Source organism: Filicampus tigris, chromosome 6 (assembly GCF_054856515.1).
Source record: "Filicampus tigris isolate MCC_2025a chromosome 6, RoL_Ftig_1.0, whole genome shotgun sequence".
Taxonomy (NCBI): domain Eukaryota; kingdom Metazoa; phylum Chordata; class Actinopteri; order Syngnathiformes; family Syngnathidae; genus Filicampus; species Filicampus tigris.
Window position 1 is genome coordinate 28,587,695 of NC_141222.1, and position 18,819 is coordinate 28,606,513.

An 18,819-nucleotide genomic window follows, 5' to 3' on the forward strand; every position below is an offset into this window, starting at 1 on the left:
TTATTTTGAAATGAGCCAATTTTGAAGGGGTTGGCTTGTCCCATGCAAGTAGGCCACCTCTACCCACGCCTGTTCTACTGCTGGGCCAATCACAAGTAAGCATTCTGTCTCCATAGTGACCAGGGACAAGGAGGCACTCAGACAGAGAAAATCAAAATTTCACATGTGAGTGTGTATGTACACAATACAATGCAATGCAATACAATTTTATTTATACAGCGCATTTCATAACAGCTAAAGCTGTAACAAAGCACTGTACAAACATTAAATAATAAACAATAAAAGGCCATAATACACAAGTGTTGATCAATAAATTAGCCATGCAGCGAATAGAAGTGTATATATATATATATATATATATACTGTATACTATATATATACTGTATACTATATATATATACACGGTTCAGAGGTCGTGGGTTCAATCCCGGCCTCCCTGTGTGGAGTTTGCATATTCTCCCTATGCCTGCGTGGGTTTACTCCGGGCACTCCGGTTTCCTCCCACATTCCAAAAACATGCATACTAAGTTGATTGGACTCTCTAAATTGCCCCTAGGTGTGATTGTGAGTGTGGATGTTTGTCTTTGTGTGCCCTGCGATTGGCTGGCAACCAATTCAGGGTGTCCCCCGCCTACTGCCCGAAGACAGCTGGGATAGGCTCCAGCACGCCCGTGACCCTTGTGAGGAGAAGCGCTATAGATAATGGATGGAGATATTTATATATATATATATATATATATATATATATATATATATATATATATATATATATATATATATATATATATATATACGGTACACTGTATATATACGGTTTATAAAAATGTATGTAAAATCTAAGGTCATACATGCAATTAAAAATAAATTTTTGTGAGAAAATTCTTAAATTGTTTATAAAAACGCGCGTACCATGTCATACTGTATATGTATGACCTTATGTTGTACGCACATACATTTTTATAAAAACAATCTTAAGCAAGTTTTAGTGTACAAACGAATACAAATGCTTTCATATTACGTTTTTTAAGTTTCAAAATCCGATTTAAAAAAAATGCGTACTCGTAAAACAATACCTGGAAGTGTTACATTCGTATGTTAGTATAGACGTGACGCACAATCGCGGGCGCGCGCGCACGACTGCGCGTGACGGCTTGTTGAACGCGCCGCGTGTGCACGCGCGGACCAGTCGAAGCTTGACAAGATACTGCCCCTCACCCCCACACACACACTTTGAGCACTCGAGAACTTTTGCAAATGACGTTTTGACCAACATGGATGAAGACTACGCAAATGTTGTGTTCATGACGCATCTTTTGTCTTTCTTCAAACTTGGCAAAACGACATTTGCCTGCTGCCCTCTCAGGTAAGCCTCGTACTTTGAACTTGATGGGAAAAATGCGGCGACCATCAACGATCATCCGCGTGCCCGTACGTGTTTTATTGGGACACTTTGGCCGCCAATTAATGAGCATTCCAAAGTGCGCCTTTAAAAGAGTGACAGTGTCAGAGAGATGCCACTACAAACGCATCAACGCACCGCGCTGAGTCGCTCCTAATAGTTCGACCCCCGACAATAATTAGGACAAGACGCTACAGATGCCGTGTGCTGCAAAAAGATTGGCATGACGTCATACGTCGGGTTGCGTGCATGTACAAACTACTCAAGAAATAGTATCTTCAGCAAACAGGCAAAACGACTCAATTCTATGGCATTAAAAATGTTGATGCGTTGAAAGAGATGTTGTCTGTTCAACTATATGTTGAAATTTGAAATGTCTTTATTCATTAACTAAGAGTAATAAAGCCACGGATGGGGAATATCTTGCTTCTCCCAGTCGCTTCCGTCATCTGCATTGGCGTACTTGGCAAAACAATCATCAACATTCTAGCCAATTGGCTTTTGATATGTCCAAACAAAAAAAAAAGCGTGTTGAAATGGGTTCATCGAAAAAAATCATCGCCTCATTCAAATAATTGCTACTTGCAACCCCGTTTCCAACTGATGCAAGTAAATTTGTTTAAAAAGTCATCAGGAAGGGAAATACTCAAGCAAAGTATAGCAATCTCTGAACAAAATCAACGTCAGAACAGTAACAAAGTATTTGCTCTCTGTTACTTGCCACAATTGCCTGTGTGCGTGCGCGCGCGCGCGCGCGGTAGGGAAAGCGACGGCGTCGCGGCGCACGTGCGACATTCCACACACGCGTGACGAAAGTGTCGAGTGCGTGCGTGCGCCAAGCGACTCCATCTACGCAAACGTGAAAATGAAGTCTGCTCAGCCAACGGGCCTCTTTTCCACTTCCTGTCTTTCACTTGCAAGCCTTTTCGATTCCTGCGCTCTAACCACACAAAACCTTTGGAGGGGAGATTGACAAAGGGGCGGAGCCTGCATACAGCGCCGCGCGCCGATTGGAGGATGGTGAACAGTCTCTTCCCCCGACGGGAAGAAAACCAGACACATTCAAGCTACGAGCAACGATAAATGTATAGATATTTTGTACGGATCGGGTGTTGGGGTTGACTCCGACACGGCTCAATTTAGCTTTGGGACAATGACGCTGTTGTTGCTTTTTGACTGGCTTGACTCTCTCGGCTACTTCTGGAGGCTGAAGACGTGTTTTGATTCCTCTCAGTTGATTAGAGATGAACAACAGCAGCCTGCCTCTACTCCCCGACTCCGCGGACTACGACTTGGTGGACTACGAGCTGTCTCCGGAGGACGTCCCGGACGCCACTCGCGGGCCGGCCTACCTGGTGGCTAGCGCGGTGATTGCCGTGTCGCTAGTTAGCATCATGGCGGTGTGCGGCGCGGGAAACTGCGCCTTCGTCGGCGGTCTGCTTTGCCACGGGAAGCGGCGCGGTCTCACCGACCTCCTGATGGCCAACCTGGCCGTGTCCGACGCCCTGGTGGCGGCCGTTTGCTGCCCCCTGCTGCTGGACTACTACGTGGTCAGTCGGTTGTCGTGGCGGCACGGACTGGCGGCCTGCGCCGCCGTCAACTATCTGAGGACGCTGTCGCTGCACGTGTCCACCAACGCGCTGCTCGCCATTGCCGTAGACAGGTCAGTACATCCGTAGACAGGCCATTGGAACCGTAGGCGCCGCATACAACCGGACGGGTCGCTAAGACCGTAGCCGGCTCCATTGCAGACAGGTAAGACAGTCTCTAGGTAAGACAACTAAAGCATCAACAGGACACTGGTGGAGACGTTGTCGTGATCAGTCTTGGTGACTCGGATGAGGCAGGAGACCAAAACATTCCATGCGCTCGCCAGGGTTTATGTCTCGCAGAGACCAAAGCGCCCGTCAGTCGCGGGGACGCCGTGAAGACTCCTGGATCAATTGGTCTCCGCGAGACGCGGCAGAGATGTCGCAGCGCAGCGAAGTAGTCGTGACGTCTCCACGACGTCTCCTCCTGCGGGTCTTTGAGACGTCGCAGGGACATCAGCCCCGGTCCTGGACCGCATTCGTCCCCGCCATGCCTCCAAGACCTGCCGGAGACGTTGAAAAAGCCTCCAAAAAGTCTCTCGCTGGCCTGCAAGTTGAACTGAATGACATTTCTATTTCCAGTGGCTGTGTCAAAGATGAAGTCATCATTCTCATTTTGTTTAAACAATACTTTTGTTTTTTGTTTGTTTTGGGGCTTGTGCCACGACACCGGTCATGGGGCGTAGACCGAGGGTCTTCAATCCTGTTCCTCAAGGGCCGGCGTCCTGCCGGTTTTCCATCTCTCCCTGCTGCAACGGACACCTGATTCCAATTCAGATCGGGATGGTTATCCAGCTTCTGCAGACCTTGCTGATTATCTGACCATTTGAATCAGGCGTGTTGCAGGAAAGCAGGGAGCAGGCAGGGCACCGCGGTGCCCTCGAGGAACAGGAGCGAGGACCCCTGGCGTAGACGTTCGAATCGACTTCCGTCCTGATAGCGAAAGGCGGAAGTGACGTTTGCCGTAAAGCAATTCGGGACATTTGTATTTTCTTGGGGTGCCAGGGTTGCTCCCATCCTCCTCAAAGTTGCTTAGTGCCGGTTAAGAATGATACAGACCCCCGCCCCTCCCAGGACATGACAAAAGTCCCATTCAACTACTTGTAAGTCAATGTTTCGTCAAAAAGCGTTGCGAAAAAAATGTATTGAGGTCAAATTCTTGCCCAGCGTTGCTTTAACCTGTGCCGTTATGTCGGTGAGCGTGCATTGTCGTTCCGTTCCCGTGTATTGTTAACATGCGTTGCGTTGTGTGTTGAGGTACACGGCGATCGTGCACCCCCTGGGTCCTGGCCTGCCCCCCCGCACGTGGTACTTTGTGCTGGGGGCGGTGTGGGGGGTCCCGGCCGTGATCTCCATCCCGTCGGCCACCATGTCTTCAGAGACCGAGTATCCCCACGGGCAGGGCGGCCCTCCCAAAACCTTCTGTGCTCAGATATGGCCCGTGGACCGGCGAGTCCTCTACCGATCCTATTTCCTGCTGGTCTTGGCTCTGGAGTTCTTGGTCCCGGTGGTTGCGATGGCGGCGTGCTACGCTCGCATCTCCAAAGAACTTTGGTTCAAGAAGGTTCCGGGTTTCCAGACTTTGCAGATCCGGAAGCGTCTCCGGAAGCGCCGGCGGACAGTACTGGTCCTGATCCTGGTCCTGCTGGCCTATGTTCTTTGTTGGACGCCATACTACGGATTTTGCCTGCTCAGGGATTTCTACCCCACCCTCATCTCCAGGGACAGGAACGCCCTGGTGGTGTTCTATGTCATGGAGTGCGTGGCCATGAGTAACGGTGTCATCAACACGCTTTGCTTCATCAGCGTCAGACACAAAGCCAGAAGGGCCTCAAAGTCCAAAAAGTTCACCGCGCCCCCACTGCTTTACTTTGCGCCCCGCAGGTCCGCCGGCGATGAGGCCCGGACCTCGTCGCTCGGGGCCACCGAGGAGGTGGCGGAAGGAGCGAGCGCTAGGTAGCCCCGTCGGTCCTGATGGTCTCCAAAGTCCTGACGCAAACTCCAGGTAGCACTGAGGCTCCTGACGGCCCCCCCCCGAAGGCCCTTAAAGGCATCCGGGAGGATCGAGACCATCCTAATCGGGTGACCAAGCCACCTCATCGGACTCCCACCCATCTCTAAGGGAGCGCCCTGCGGCGGAAACTCATTCGGGTCGCTTGTGACTTCCCCGTTCATGGAGTCGGGTGGGAGGGGAAAAGCAAAAGCTTTGGGCGGCGCCGATTCACATCCCGACCCCTTCACGCTCGGCCGCAGATCGCTCCGGTGACACACGGCGGCTTGGTGAAGCCGATAGAAGCGCATAAAGTACAAAAAGAAGCGACCGCCAAATTGGACCCCACAAGCCTGACCTGAGACATGAAGGTTACCGTCTGAATCGGTGACAAAGGGCAGCCTTGGCGGAGTCCAACCCTGGCCGGTAAATGAATAGGACCCACTGCCGGCAACGCGGACCAAAGTCTGACATGGCCGGACTTCCCCAAGCAGCCGCCACGACCGGATGCGCGCACCTTCCAGGACCTTGGCGAGGGCGCAGACTGCAGAGCTGCTTCACTGATTCAGGGATAGAAGATGGGGGGAACCCATCTCAGAGTCTTGGGTCCGGACTCTGCTTCCTCAAAGGAAGGCCTGCGGGTGGAATTGAAGAAGTCTTCTCAGTATTCTCCCCATGGACTCACGCCATCCCGAGTTGGGTTCAGCAGCGCCCCGTCCCCGTCGCCACGATTCGCAATGTTGACGGTGCACCCCTCCACTAAAACCATCTGTTTAGCATTTATTGACTCCGAGTGACCGCATCAATTGACTCTTTCAAAGTAAAAGCACGTTTTGACTAATTAGGAGTAAAATCGTCGGTTGAACGTTTGGGAGTAAAAGTATCCAATTGAGTCTTTCGGTGTAAAACCTTGCGTTTTTGACACGCAGCTTCATGTCCAGTCTCACCGGCCGACACTCTGTCCAGTGACTCGCGGGGAGCGCATCATCGCCTTTGACTTCTTAGTTCATCTTCCCCTCTTCAATGTTTTATTGCCAAAGTGAGCATCGGGCCTACTTGCTGCCTTGGACGAAGGCCCGGACTTCTTTCTCTGGCGGTTTAAGACCGGTTTGGCATTGTTTAGTATCTACCCTACGGAGGAGGGGGCCACGAGGGGGCCCGGGCGCACAGTTAACAACGGTCCTCCCAGAACCACCGCCGGCGGGTGGAGAGCTTCAGTCGGAGTCAGGCGGAGGGGCGTAGTCCGAGTCGGCGGCGTCGTCGTCGTCGTCGATGAAGCCGTCACCCGAGTCCCGATCCCGATCCCGATCCACGTCGGACGCCGCCGCGCTCGCCTCCAGGGCGGCCCGCCTGCCGCCAGCTGACAGAAAGTACAACTTCATTTGCAAACGTCTGAATGAAATCCACATGTTTTGACGACGTCCGCGTACCTGCTCTCTTGGTGTGTTTGTATTGTTTACGATGAAGAGGATTCTTCCTGTGTGGAGGGGGGGGACAAAACCAGGAAGTCAAATTGTTTTTATCAATAGATCATTCCTGACTAGGGTTGCAACGATTAATCGAAAATCAATTTAAAATCGATTCGCCCCAATTCATGGCAAAATCGAGTTGCTTAAAGCGGAAGTCACCGCAAACATTTTTTTTTCAAGAATATGTACCCAGCAGGCCCACTAGTTGAAACAGGGCATTCTGATCAATATTGCGTTTGTGGAATATGAGTTAAGCAGCAAAATCCAGCCCTTTTTAGCCATCTCCGGGGGCGGCCATTTTGTCGCTTCTGTCGAGTGAAAATGACATGGCAACTGCTCACGACGACCAATCGCGGCTGACCTCCTTTCTGAAGCTGAGCCGCGATTGGTCGTTACCTGAGCAGTTGCCATGTCATTTTCAGTCGACAGAAGCGACAAAATGGCCGCCCCCCCCCCCCCCCCACAGGTGGCGAAAAAACCAGTGGATTAACTCTTATTCATCAGGAGGCCTTGTTTCAACTCGTGGGCCTGTTGGGAACATATTCTTGAAAAAAAGATGTTTAGGTTGACTTCCGCTTTAGCTTCATCTAGAAAATGATGTCTTTTCGAGGTTTTTTCATTCCAGATTTTGAATGTGTAGACGAAATGATGATTTGGCGTCAAACGTTGTGTTTGTGGATGGCTGCAGAACCACACTAGTGCAGAGACAAGCATGGCAGCCATGTATTCGAAATCCAATGGAAAATGGGGAACTGAAAATGGAATGGAATCGGGGCTTGAATGAATCGTTACGGCCCTATTCCTAACCGTGCCACCTGTAGCAGTCGGCGCCGTAGGGACATCGGGGTCGCTCTTCCTCCTGCGGCTCCTCCTCTTCCTCGTAGTCCGAGTCTCCGGGATGGCTGCGCTCCTGGAAGTGGAGAGGGTTCTTCCTGAGAGGACAGGAAGTAAGGTGGACATAAAGTGGGCTGAGCAGGAAGTGCGGCGAACAAGAGGCGGCGGCGGCGGGCTTCCTCTTCATCCGTACGTTCAAGAGAAAACCGCTTGGGCAGGAAGGACGCAGAACGGCAAGTGCGTTTGATCAAATAGGCTCAACGGGAAGTGTCCGTTTTCAAGCAGCTCAACAAACCTGTAGCAGTCTTTCCCATAAGGACACGCCGTTCGCAGTCCGGAAGCGGACTTGTCTTTTTCTTTTTCTGCGGCTTGTGCGCTTGCGTTTTGTCGAGCGCTCGCCGCCGCCGCCGCCGCGTCGCTCGTCCCGGGAGCCGCGTCGCGCTTCCCAGTTGCGGCTCGTCGGCGCTCGGGGTCCTCCGGCTCGGTTTCCATGGCAACACAGTCAACTTCCTGCGGCCGCCGCTCACCCTCCGCCACTTTGGCGAGTGGCTCGTGCGATGGCGGGACGTTCTGGGGGGAAAAAAAAAAAGTGCAAAAGTGCTATGCCGTCGATCAAATTGTCATCCTTGACTTGCAGTCGTCAACATCGGGTAGGGCTGCTCGATTATGACATTTTTATTGAATCGCGATTATTTTGGTAATGATTGAAATCACGATTATTCAAACGATCATTTTTTGGGTACCTAACAAGAAAATGTTTAGAAATAAGACAAATTTGTTTGAAAGACTATAATTATGTAAGTTCAAAACAACATTTATAAATGTAGTTATTATAGAATAAGAAAAGGTGCACATGTATAAATTCAAGAATGATTTCCTTGTGTGTAAACAGCGTGTTGGATATAAATACATATTAATAATCGTTTTTCACGACTATGCCAATTTTGTAATCGCGGAGTGTAATAACGGTACCCGTAAATGAATTTCGATTCATTGCACAGCCCTAACATCGGGGATTGTCAAAGTGCGTCTCCCTCTAGTGGTGCGCAAAAGTATCACTGCCTAAGCACAGTTCACTTGTATTTAACCTTTTAATATAGCGGCATGTGATTGATAAACAACTGTTTGTTTTAAACTTTCATTTTGGTACCTACCTCATTTTAAATGTATATCTATATTGAAAAAAAAAACATTCACGACATCATGAAGTTTTTATGTTCCCCTATCTTGCTATGAACAGTGCAGAATAAAACGTCTGTCTCGTTTTCAAGAACACTTTGGCCTACTACGTTTCATTCTCGAGATTTTTTTTTTTTTTTAAACGGGTACTAAAAGTCAAAGGTTTGACAACCACTGTTGCACACGAAAAGCGCGACTTGAAAAGTCAGATGTATCCCATCAAGTACGCACCTTCTTTTCCTAGACTATACGTACGGCGCGCTTCAAAGGCGTTCCTTTTCTCCGAAAGGGGCACTGGGCCTTCCGGTGCAGCGCGCCTCGCGGCCTGAACATTTGCTGGCTTACAATCTACGCGAGGGTAACGCGAGTATCACTGTGTCACCGTTTGTGTGGTTTTGCTCCACTCAACTGCACATCCTCCTCCTTCTTCTTCTTCTTTCCGTCTCCTCTTGCCTTTTGTCTTCTCGTCCTCGCCGAGCTGGCTCCGCCCACTTTTCTTGTCGGCTGTGACGTGTGTGACAAAGGAAGACGTGATTGCGCGTCATTCAAGCACTTTTTTTTTTTTTTGCATAGGCGAAATGCGCCTGTCGGCCGATGTATGTTGATTTCTCCCGCAAGGACGCTAAGGAAAGTAGCAGACGTTTTTGGCAAACATCAAATGGCTTGTAGCGCTAACGCCGGGCAACTTTTAGTCACAAAGGGCCGAGCGTCGTCGTCGCCCGAACGGAGCAAGTACGGCCGGAACGACGTCGCCGAGGCATACGTTTGACAATTTGTCCGCACGCCGGAACACAAACACTTGGGGGGAAGCTACGTTGACTTGTTGTTCGGCAAAATGTCGAGGGGAATATTTGGTTGTGGGAAGGTGTCGTGCGTTACCTTCGGTGGGCGAGCCGCCGCGGGAGGCGCCGGGGGAGGCGGGCGTCTTGATGGCCGCCGTCATCCACGAAGGTAAACGTCGTTTGCGGCGGGCGGGCGTGGCCGCCGCCCGCCCTCCCGCCTCCGCTTCCTGTTTGATTGAACGCTTGATTATTTGCCATGGCCAATTAGAAGAAGAAGAAGACGTCCATCCATATTGAGACTGGTTGACTGATTGCGCCGAGGAGCATTCGCACATATTGGGCGCCACAATCCTATTACGCCACTTTGTTGCCCTTGCCCATTTGGCGGGAGATTCAAAGCATTGCAACATTACATAACCTTATTCATTGCAAAACACTCTCCAACGGCTACTTCAAACTAACACGGATTTCAAAAACAAAAGTCATAATCGATTCAAATGTAACTTTCATGAAAAATCCCAAACTCTGCCATAAATGAATCAATTAATGGTCGCACCACTACTTTCAAGTAAGTCAAATAAGGGCATTGCTTCGTGAACTGTTTTCCCTCCTGTTTATGTCCGTATGTTTAAACGATTGCAAATATATCGTGTAGGGATAGCCGATTTTCTGCATTTTGATGAATATCGGTATCGGGCTTTTTTTTTTTTTTTTAAATCTGATGGCCGATAATAAAAATCAACTTAAAACTATGTTAACTTCAAGGAACTATTTGTTGCAATTTTCAGTTCACTTTATTAGAGATTCTACTGACACCGGGAACACTTTGCACCTTTTGGTTTTCTTTGAAATCAAAACAAAGAGAAGGGCATGTTGAACATTTCTGTCATTTTGACAATTTGGAGAAGTTTATTTACTGTCGAAAACTGTAGGGAGCAATTGTTTTAAGTTTTCGTGTAACTTTTGAAGACATGCTGACGAACCTAGGTGCTCCCTGAGCTTTGTCAAAAATGTATATATAATAAATATAAACATAAAAACATCAAAATGATGCAAATCTGAAAAAAATGTTCATCAAACATGCGAAAAGGCATTTCAAAAAAGGTAAGAATTTTCATTTGTTTTATTTTTTGGATGCCAATATTTTCCTTTTTACTGAAAACGGCTCCAAGTATCGGTTATCGGCCTCCTTGACTTCTAATTATCGGTATCGGCCCTGAAAATAACATATCGGTCTATCTCGAATATCGTGTGCAATAAGAATGCTCTAGTAAAAAAGGATTGCAAAAAAAAAAAAAAGAAAAGAAAAGGAAAAAGAGCAGCATGAAACGACATTGCCTAAATTTCTTGTCGCGGCGAGACAAACCTTGTTGAGCTCAGGCTCTCCTGCTCCGGGCGCCTCCCGAGCGGACGCCTCCGGTTCGGCGGCGTGACGACCGGGAGGAGGGCGAGGGCTTCTCCGGCGCGCAACTGGAAGTGCGGTGTGCTCACACGTGCCACTTTCTCTGTGTTCGATCAAACATGCAGAGAGCACCGAGGCCCCTTGAGTGCGACGGCTCCAGCCGCCCTTGGGTGTAAAGTTCGAGTGCAGACGGACGGCACTTGAACTTCAACGTCCATGGGTGCACCTACCCGAGGGGGCTGGCCCGCGTCCGTCCGCCCACCGCCGCCACTCGGAACATGAGCTGTCCCGGCAGGAGAGAGAAGATGTCGCCCCGGCCCAGGGGGCACCACGCATCTTTGGGCAGGGGGCGAGGCTCGTCGGCCAGCGACGATTGCAGGAAGCACGGGTTCAAGTGCGTCTCAACGCAACGACATGCACACGACATCTTTTTATCTTAGGCCGCTATATGATATTTGGAGAGTGTGTGTGTGTGTGTGTGTGTGTGTGTGTGTGTGTGTGTGTGTGTGTGTGTGTGTGTGTATATATATATATATATATATATATATATATACGTATATATATACATATATATATGTATATATATATATACGTATATATATATATATATATGTATATATATATATATATATATATATATATATATATACATATATATATATATATATATATATATATATATATGTATATATATGTATACATATATATGTATATATATGTATACATATATATGTATATATATGTATACATATATATGTATATATATGTATATATATGTATACATATATATGTATATATATGTATATGTATATATGTATATGTATATATATATATATATATATATATATGTATATATATATATATATATATATATGTATATACGTATATATATATATATATATATACGTATATATATATATACATATATACATATATATATATATATATACATATATATATATATATATATACATATATATATATATATACATATATATATATATGTATATATATATATATATACATATATATATATATATATATATATACATATATATATATGTATATATACATGTATACATATATATATATATATATATGTATATATATTAGGGCTGTCAAAATTACAGCATTAACTATGGAGATTAATTTAAATTTCATAACGCACTAAAAAAATGAACTCAGTTTTATTTACTTCATGTAGCAGCTGACCTCTGCTCACTGTGCAGCCAGTTAAAAAATGTATTAGTTAAAACATTTTAATCGTTTGACAGCACTAATATATATATATACTCATATATATATATATATATATATATATATATATATATATATATATATATATATATATATATATTAGTGCTGTCAAAGGATTACATTTTTTTAACTAATTAATCGCAGAATTTTCCATAATTGATCGCGATTAATCACATTTTTCAACTACAATTTTTTACAAAGCTTGGAACCGTTATTTACTTGAGTAAAATCTTGGAATTAATGTTTGGAAAAAAAACAAAAGTATATTTCGATTCAAAGACTGTTCTAATCGTTTTCTTTGATCCTGGAATACGATTCTTTTCCTGTTAAATACAACAGTTGAACGATACACCAAAGACACACAACTAATATGGTATTTGAATTTGGCTGTGCAAAGTGTGCAAATCATTTTGGATTTTTCCACTGATCCATCAGGCAACTGTTTAAAGTAAAACTAGGTCAAAGTCCATCTTTGCGACAGTGACTCCTTTAAGTTTGGCTGCAGAGTGAGCAGAGGTCAGCTGCTACAGGAAGTCAATAAAACTGTGAACAATCTTTTATCTTGACTCACCGGTTTGAGGCGCAATCGTCCATCTTGGTTGTCCAGCAGGCCATGATGTCTGGACACTCGCTTATCACTCACCTAACACATAATAATACAAGAAAAGAAAGGGGGGGGGGGAGAAAGGATGTATTTTTATGGACATATTGGCACACCGCAAATCATGTTAGGCGTCCGACTTTTTGTTGATCTTTATTAATCTGGATTCAAACATCAAAACCTGAGTTACAGAACATCCATCTGGAGTCGGACAAACCTGACATCAAATGTAATGTTGTAGCTACATAAAACTTTGAAGGGGAGATATGATTTAAAAGTGACTTTTGAATGTCTTCCATCCATCCATCCTGAAGCGCTTAGTGAGGGCACTAAGGTCACAGGTGTGCCGGAGCCTCTGCACGAGACAGCCCCGCCCCTCAAAACTGGATCATTTCAACAAGATGGGCAACGGATTGCGTAAAAATTGCTACAATTTGTAATCCTTGGAGTATTCCTAGGAAAGAGGGTCATGGAAATGTTAATTGAAGTCACACGGGAGCTTTTAAATTGTTTAACCTTCAATCTGTTGATCAGGGGGAAAGCTCCCCCAAGCGACTAAACAATGAACAAGGCCACGTTGACCCTGAAATACTTTAGTACATCAAGAGATTGTTGCATATAATTGATATTTAATTAATCTTTCATTCTGTTTTGGAATGATGTATTTACTCCTCTTATTTAACATGGTGTTGAATTACAGTCCAAATGTGCACTAAATGTAGTCATCTGTTGCTAGGATGTGTCAAGAATGTCTTCTGACAAACAACAACATATTAAACAATATATTGAAAATATTACTACTATCATCATTATCATTAATAACAACAACAACACGACTACTACTACTACTACTACTACTACTACTAATAATAATAATAATAGTCATAATAATAATAACTCACTCGGAGGAAAGGGCCCCGGCCCAGGAGGGTCTCCCCCGGGGGAAGCTGGATGGCATCGCCACCGTGAATCGGGACCAGCTCGAAGCCCGACATTGCAGGTCAACTGAAAGCAACATGAATGAATAATACATACATACATACATACACACTGAACACACGCTTTTACTCAAAAACGTCCAGCGTCTACCACGAGTTGCTCGTGTTTACCAGGGAATGTGGACTTGAAACGGTGTTGTTCACTTCAAGCAGAACAAAAAAAGGTTGGCCAAGCTTACAACGCTTAGTTGGTGGGGGACCGCAGTGTTGTAAAAGGTAGTTTCCTCTTCCTTATCTAACGAAAATGTCCAGGAAGAAACCAGACAAATAAACCAACAACAACAAAAATACGTAAGTGACGCCACACACTGCTTGAGTACTTCCTGGTTGGAGAGCGCATGCGCACAACTGGACGGTCCAATTTACTTTTCATTTTAAATTGTAATTGTTGTTTCTTTTATACACAACAAGTATACATAGGTATATGTTTAGCCATGGAAAAAAAACAAAACTATTTGTAAATTATATATAATCTATTATACTAGTCCAGCAGTGGGCAGTGACTGTTGGTGCTGGTTTAAATGTAAACACGTCGAGGGGCGAGTCAGCTGTGTTTGGTAAGAAAGAGAAGACAAGAAATACAATAATGCACCACACTTAATAGTCTGTAAAGACTAACATAAGATACTTACATACTCTGTTTGAGGGAAAAAGCGTCGATGTGTCGGTTTGGCTGTTTTGGTTAGCGTATGTATGTATGTATGTATGTATGTATGCATGTACAGTGTCAGTATGTATGTATGTATGTATGTATGTATTCGGGGTGTGCGTGTATGTGTATGTCTGGTTCGAGTTGTCCCGTGTTGCCAAACGTGAGTTGGAGCTTGAAGCTAGCTGCTCGGCTGCTGCTTTTTGAAAGCGTCCTTGACATCTTCCAAACGTTCACTCTTATTAATTCTTTGGCGAGCTCGACTACGCGAGCGTGCATCGTGCAAACGCACGATTGATTGTGATAGCCCAGCTTTATTTATATATATACATACGTCGGTACCATCTATCTATCTATCTATCTATCTAAAATCAGCGAATATGTGAATCCACGGGTGCTGAACCATGAGTATTCGATAAGAGGGTGAAACGGGAGTGGATTTTCACTCGCGTCCCATCGCACTCCCATACCTGTCAACCTCAGCCAATTGCTCCCCTTATTAATGATTGCAATTCCCCTTATTAAGTGATAATAAACCTTACAAACACAACGCGGCACCTATTTACTCACAGCAAGACAGACTATGTAGAATAAGAACAGAGATAATTTGTGTAAAGAAGTTTATTTTATTTACCAAATAACGTTGTCGTCTGCTACCAGTGACCGAGACGATTAGAGCCGAAATAGGCAAGACGAGATCGGTCTAACAAAAAAAAAAAACATTTTTCTTTTCCCGTACAAAAATTGTTATACGGCGCACACAATTTGAAATGATCAAAAAACTTATAAGTTGACAGGTATGCACTCCCATAGAAAAAAAATCCCATCCCGTCCCGTCCTGGACAATAGTAAAAAAAAAAATTGTATTGTAATGTATTTAAGCGTATTGTTAATGAATTTGTTTTTCAGATTTGCAAAATGTTGATTATTATTATGCATTTTTGCCAATATACATCTTTGTTGTAAAATTCTAACAGAAAGGGAGCTCCCAGGGTCATCAGCATGTCTTCCAAAGTGAAATGAAAACTTTAACAATAGCTCCCTATATTTTCAGCAGTAAAGAAAGTTCTCTGAAATTTCAAAATGACACAAATGTTCAAATTTCACTTATCTTTGTTTTAATTTGAAACAAAAACAAGAAGCTGCAGATTGTTTCCAGGGTCCGTAGAATCTCTTATAAAGTTAACTAAATTTTACAAAAATACTTCCTTGAAGTCAACACAGTTTTAAATGGATTTATTATCGGCCAATTTGGCATTTTGACGAATATCGGCCTGGCCGAAATTCGGTCAGAGCTTCATCTAGTGGGCAAAGGGCGCAAGTACGTCGTCCTCCAACACTGAGCAACATTCACCTATTCACCGCAGAGTAAGGATTACTGTAGATGGGCAAAACTCCAGCCAGTTCTGATTATTTTGGAAGAGGGCCTAATAGCGACCCCGATAACAAAGGGCCGCCGATAGGTCGGCAACGTCGTCAGCGATCGCCCGAACTGTGTTTTGGGTGTGGTTGTCACTCAGGCTGCAGGAGCTGCAGGAGCTGCAGGAGCTGCAGGAGCTGCAGGAGCTGCAGGAGCTGCAGGAGCTGCAGGAGCTGCAGAGAGCCGCGCTACTCATGAGCTTGTGTGGCTGCCGCGCGCGGGACTTTGCGCAGACTCTGCCTACCGAGATGAGCGTGAAGATCTTCGGCGAGCTGGACGTCCGGAGCCTGTGCCGCGCCTCGGCCACCTGCCGCCTGTGGAACGCCATCATCTGGGACAGCCAGCAGCTGTGGAGGACGCAATGCCTGGCCGTGGTGACGCTCTGCCGCAGGGAGCTGGACGCCGACCGCCGCAACGGACTCTCCTGGAAGGTGCGCAAGTCGATGGCGTTCGTGGCTGGCACTAGGGCCCGATCCATTCAGCCGCCGATATTATCTCCGAGAAAGTCGGCAGATTTCATTATGGGGCCGCATTTTGATTGATTCACACTTTGCAACATAAAACAAAGCTAATGACAGTCGCACATTCATCTTGTCGTATTTGTCGCATTCATTTCGCTGTTTTCCCCCTAAAATTGGGTGTTCTCATGTTTATGAAGTATTTAAGAAACATTTTGATCACATTGTACTATGAACACTTGGGCCTACTATGCAACTGTTGGTCATTGTGGTGGTATTTGAAGGGCCAAGTATTTTGGGGGGGAGGGGAGGTATTTTTGGGTGTGAGAAGTTTCTTTTTGAAAGCTTTATCCCACTCTTAGTGGCTAAAATAAATTGATTTGCACATGGAGTCAAAATGTTTTTAAACTCTGGCACAAAAAGGCTACACTGCGTCGGCCGAGGTCGGGGTGTCAATGCGTGACGCTGGCACCGCCAACAAGGAAGCAATATTATTTTTTGTCCTTTCAACACATTAGCACATTACAACATGAGACAAAGATAATGACACAACCCTAAAAATGGGAGAGACAAAAAAGCTGCAAAATATTGCCTGATTTGTCTCTGGTGTAAAGCTAACCAAATACAAACGGACAAAGTATTGTAAAGGAGTCAAATGTTCTGCCTGTAATTCAAATCTTTATTGTCGGAAATGTTAAGGGAACCCAAAAGAAGTTATTGGAAAAATGAGGAACCGTTTAACTTGTCAATGAATCGGCCGATTAATCGGTTGTCAGAATTTGGATGGTGCGTCCGTTGTCCAATAATGCTTTCTGCATGTGCGTGCGCGCAGGAGTCGCTGGCGAGGAACTACATTCGCAGCCGCGTGAAGCTGGACTGGCTGCGCGGTCGCTATAGCAACGTGGCCTCGGCCGGCGAGCTGCGCGGCAGGAAGATGGTCCCGATGGACGTGGAAACGTGGGCAGAAATCCTGCAGGCCGAGCTGGACCGATGACGTCATCGCCATTGCCGTCTTTCTCACCAAATTGGATGCGTGTATCTTTTATCTCTCATTCTTTGGAGACCTTTCCATGCTAGTCTTTTCTATGCTACTACTACTAATTTGAGTGAATGTGATCAACTGGGACTGAACCAGTGGCAGGCAAAGTGGTATCTTTAGCCATCTTTAACGTCCATCTCCACGTCCACGCCCAAGTGCATTGCTGACACACTTGAGAGAGAGAGAAAAAAAAAAAGAAATAGTCGACGCGTTCACGTTATGACGTGAAAAGTGTCACCTTTTAACGTGATAAGTTTGACTTTGGATTTGGCAGAACAAAATGAAACAATTCCTTCCGGTTACATTGACTGGCGGAGTCAACCAAATGTACAAGCTACGTAGCTACGCTGTTCTTCTTATAATGCGCTCAAAGTAAAAATGATGATGATGATGATGATGATAATAACAAAGGGCAAGTGCTGAAAAGAATGAAAAAGGAGACAAACATATACCCGCATCGCTCAGCTAACGACCGGAACGTGAAGGAATGGCTTCGTTTGTTCACCTTAAATCGTCAAACTTATTGTGCTTAAAATCTGAAACTTATCTTGTTACAGGATGAAACGTATCAAATTAAAACGCACATGTAAAATGTAGAATTGATCACGGTATAACGATCGCATTATATACCGTGATAAGGAACTTTTTTTTTCCGTCCGGGTGCGGCAGCCAAACGCGTCCGTTTTTACATGCTCAAGAGTCCTTCCTGGAATGTTTGATGCACGCATTTTGACTTTCTTTTTAAATCATTTATCCCATAAAAGACATGGTTTCTTTATTTATTGTAAATTAAAAGTAAAAACTAGTCAAACCGACAACTTTGAAAATACATGTATTGTTTTATACGCTTGTAAAAAAACGGTCAAATGTATCAAACCTGAGAATGAATACAGTAGTTTATTCTAATAGAATAACAATTTGTCATATTTTAGAGACACATTTTTGTACCCTGCCCATCTGTCCATATTAAAAAAGTAATAATAATAAATCAAATGCTTGCCCACACCTGCTTTCCATGCAAATAAAATGACACATTACCATGTCAATAACAATTGAGCTCAGTTTGATCTGTTAAAGTTGGACATATTTTCTCACCTCCTTTGCTTCTATAATGTTATTTATAGGCAAATACAATCGTGTCGCTCCTTTTTTGACTGTGTCAAGTCATAGCTGTGCCGTATGATGAGAAAATATGATGTGAAACAATAAATCACCTTTTTCACGCGCTTGTCACTTTGATTTGAGTCCGACGCAGAGTCACTCAGTCTCCACTTCGGTTTTTTTCTGCTTTGCTTCCGGTGTAATTGGCTAAAAAAAAAAAAGGTAATTTGGACACACGTGGCAATCGGCCGCGCGTGTCAAAGGGTCCGGGAGTCTTTTTGGTGCGTGCTTTGTTTCAGGGGCAGTTTTTGGAATTTGTCATTCAAATTGAGCCTAAAACTACCGCTTGAACCCAAAATTTCCGACTTTCTGTTCAATTTAGGACATGCCAGGGACTATTTTTGTTTAATTGTCGTGAATGACCAAAGATGCGTCAAACTAAATTGGTCGTTTTAAAATTCAGTTGGAGGCGCGGATCCTAAGTTGAGACGTTTTGGTGCGTCCACCCGGTTTCCGAGTGCTCTTCGGCCTTCAGACACCACGTGACTTCAAATCGATGTTTCTCTTTTGTTGTGAAGTCCGCAAGCGGAAGCGGTGTCGTTTGCTTGGGAGCGCTTGACTGTGGTCCTCAGCCTCCTCCCGATCGTGCAGG

The 18,819-nt window shown here is 45.1% G+C and overlaps 3 protein-coding genes and 1 long non-coding RNA gene across 14 annotated transcripts; 2 read left to right on the forward strand and 2 right to left on the reverse strand.

Moving 5' to 3' along the window:
• The first annotated feature begins 1,079 nt into the window (after positions 1-1,079).
• LOC147146625 (prokineticin receptor 2-like) lies at positions 1,080-5,757 on the forward strand. Of its 2 annotated transcripts, XM_086032946.1 has the most exons (3): positions 1,080-1,363; positions 2,634-3,062; positions 4,246-5,757. In XM_086032946.1, the coding sequence occupies exons 2-3, from the start codon at positions 2,644-2,646 to the stop codon at positions 4,946-4,948; spliced, it is 1,122 nt and encodes a 373-aa protein (XP_085889072.1). In that variant the 5' UTR covers positions 1,080-1,363; positions 2,634-2,643; the 3' UTR covers positions 4,949-5,757. The 2 variants fall into 2 exon arrangements, with proteins under 2 accessions (XP_085889072.1, XP_085889071.1); XM_086032945.1 differs by lacking the exon at positions 1,080-1,363 and having other exon boundaries at positions 2,384-3,062.
• Positions 5,746-13,832, reverse strand: aplf (aprataxin and PNKP like factor). 8 transcript variants are annotated; one of them, XM_086032937.1, is made up of 11 exons: positions 13,680-13,832; positions 13,405-13,507; positions 12,473-12,544; positions 10,875-11,071; positions 10,609-10,747; positions 9,340-9,469; positions 8,870-8,964; positions 7,577-7,851; positions 7,255-7,379; positions 6,409-6,455; positions 5,746-6,338 (listed from the first exon to the last, which is right to left on the reverse strand). In XM_086032937.1, the coding sequence occupies exons 2-11, from the start codon at positions 13,495-13,497 to the stop codon at positions 6,105-6,107; spliced, it is 1,407 nt and encodes a 468-aa protein (XP_085889063.1). In that variant the 5' UTR covers positions 13,498-13,507; positions 13,680-13,832; the 3' UTR covers positions 5,746-6,104. The 8 variants fall into 8 exon arrangements, with proteins under 8 accessions (XP_085889063.1, XP_085889068.1, XP_085889069.1 ...); XM_086032942.1 differs by having other exon boundaries at positions 7,263-7,357; positions 10,875-11,044; positions 13,612-13,832; XM_086032943.1 differs by having other exon boundaries at positions 7,263-7,379; positions 10,875-11,044; positions 13,612-13,832.
• Positions 13,833-13,834: 2 nt separating this feature from the next.
• Positions 13,835-18,288, forward strand: fbxo48 (F-box protein 48). Of its 3 annotated transcripts, none has more exons than XM_086032950.1 (3): positions 13,835-14,057; positions 15,679-16,000; positions 16,860-18,288. In XM_086032950.1, exons 2-3 carry the CDS (start codon positions 15,764-15,766, stop codon positions 17,019-17,021), a joined length of 399 nt encoding a protein of 132 aa, XP_085889076.1. In that variant the 5' UTR covers positions 13,835-14,057; positions 15,679-15,763; the 3' UTR covers positions 17,022-18,288. The 3 variants fall into 3 exon arrangements, with proteins under 3 accessions (XP_085889076.1, XP_085889074.1, XP_085889075.1); XM_086032948.1 differs by having other exon boundaries at positions 13,836-14,057; positions 15,670-16,000; XM_086032949.1 differs by lacking the exon at positions 13,835-14,057 and having other exon boundaries at positions 14,072-16,000.
• On the reverse strand, positions 16,686-18,816 carry LOC147146628 (uncharacterized). The gene is made up of 2 exons (XR_015087094.1): positions 18,281-18,816; positions 16,686-17,237 (listed from the first exon to the last, which is right to left on the reverse strand). It is a non-coding gene; the product is annotated as an uncharacterized LOC147146628 (long non-coding RNA).
• Between the last annotated feature and the right edge of the window lie 3 nt (positions 18,817-18,819).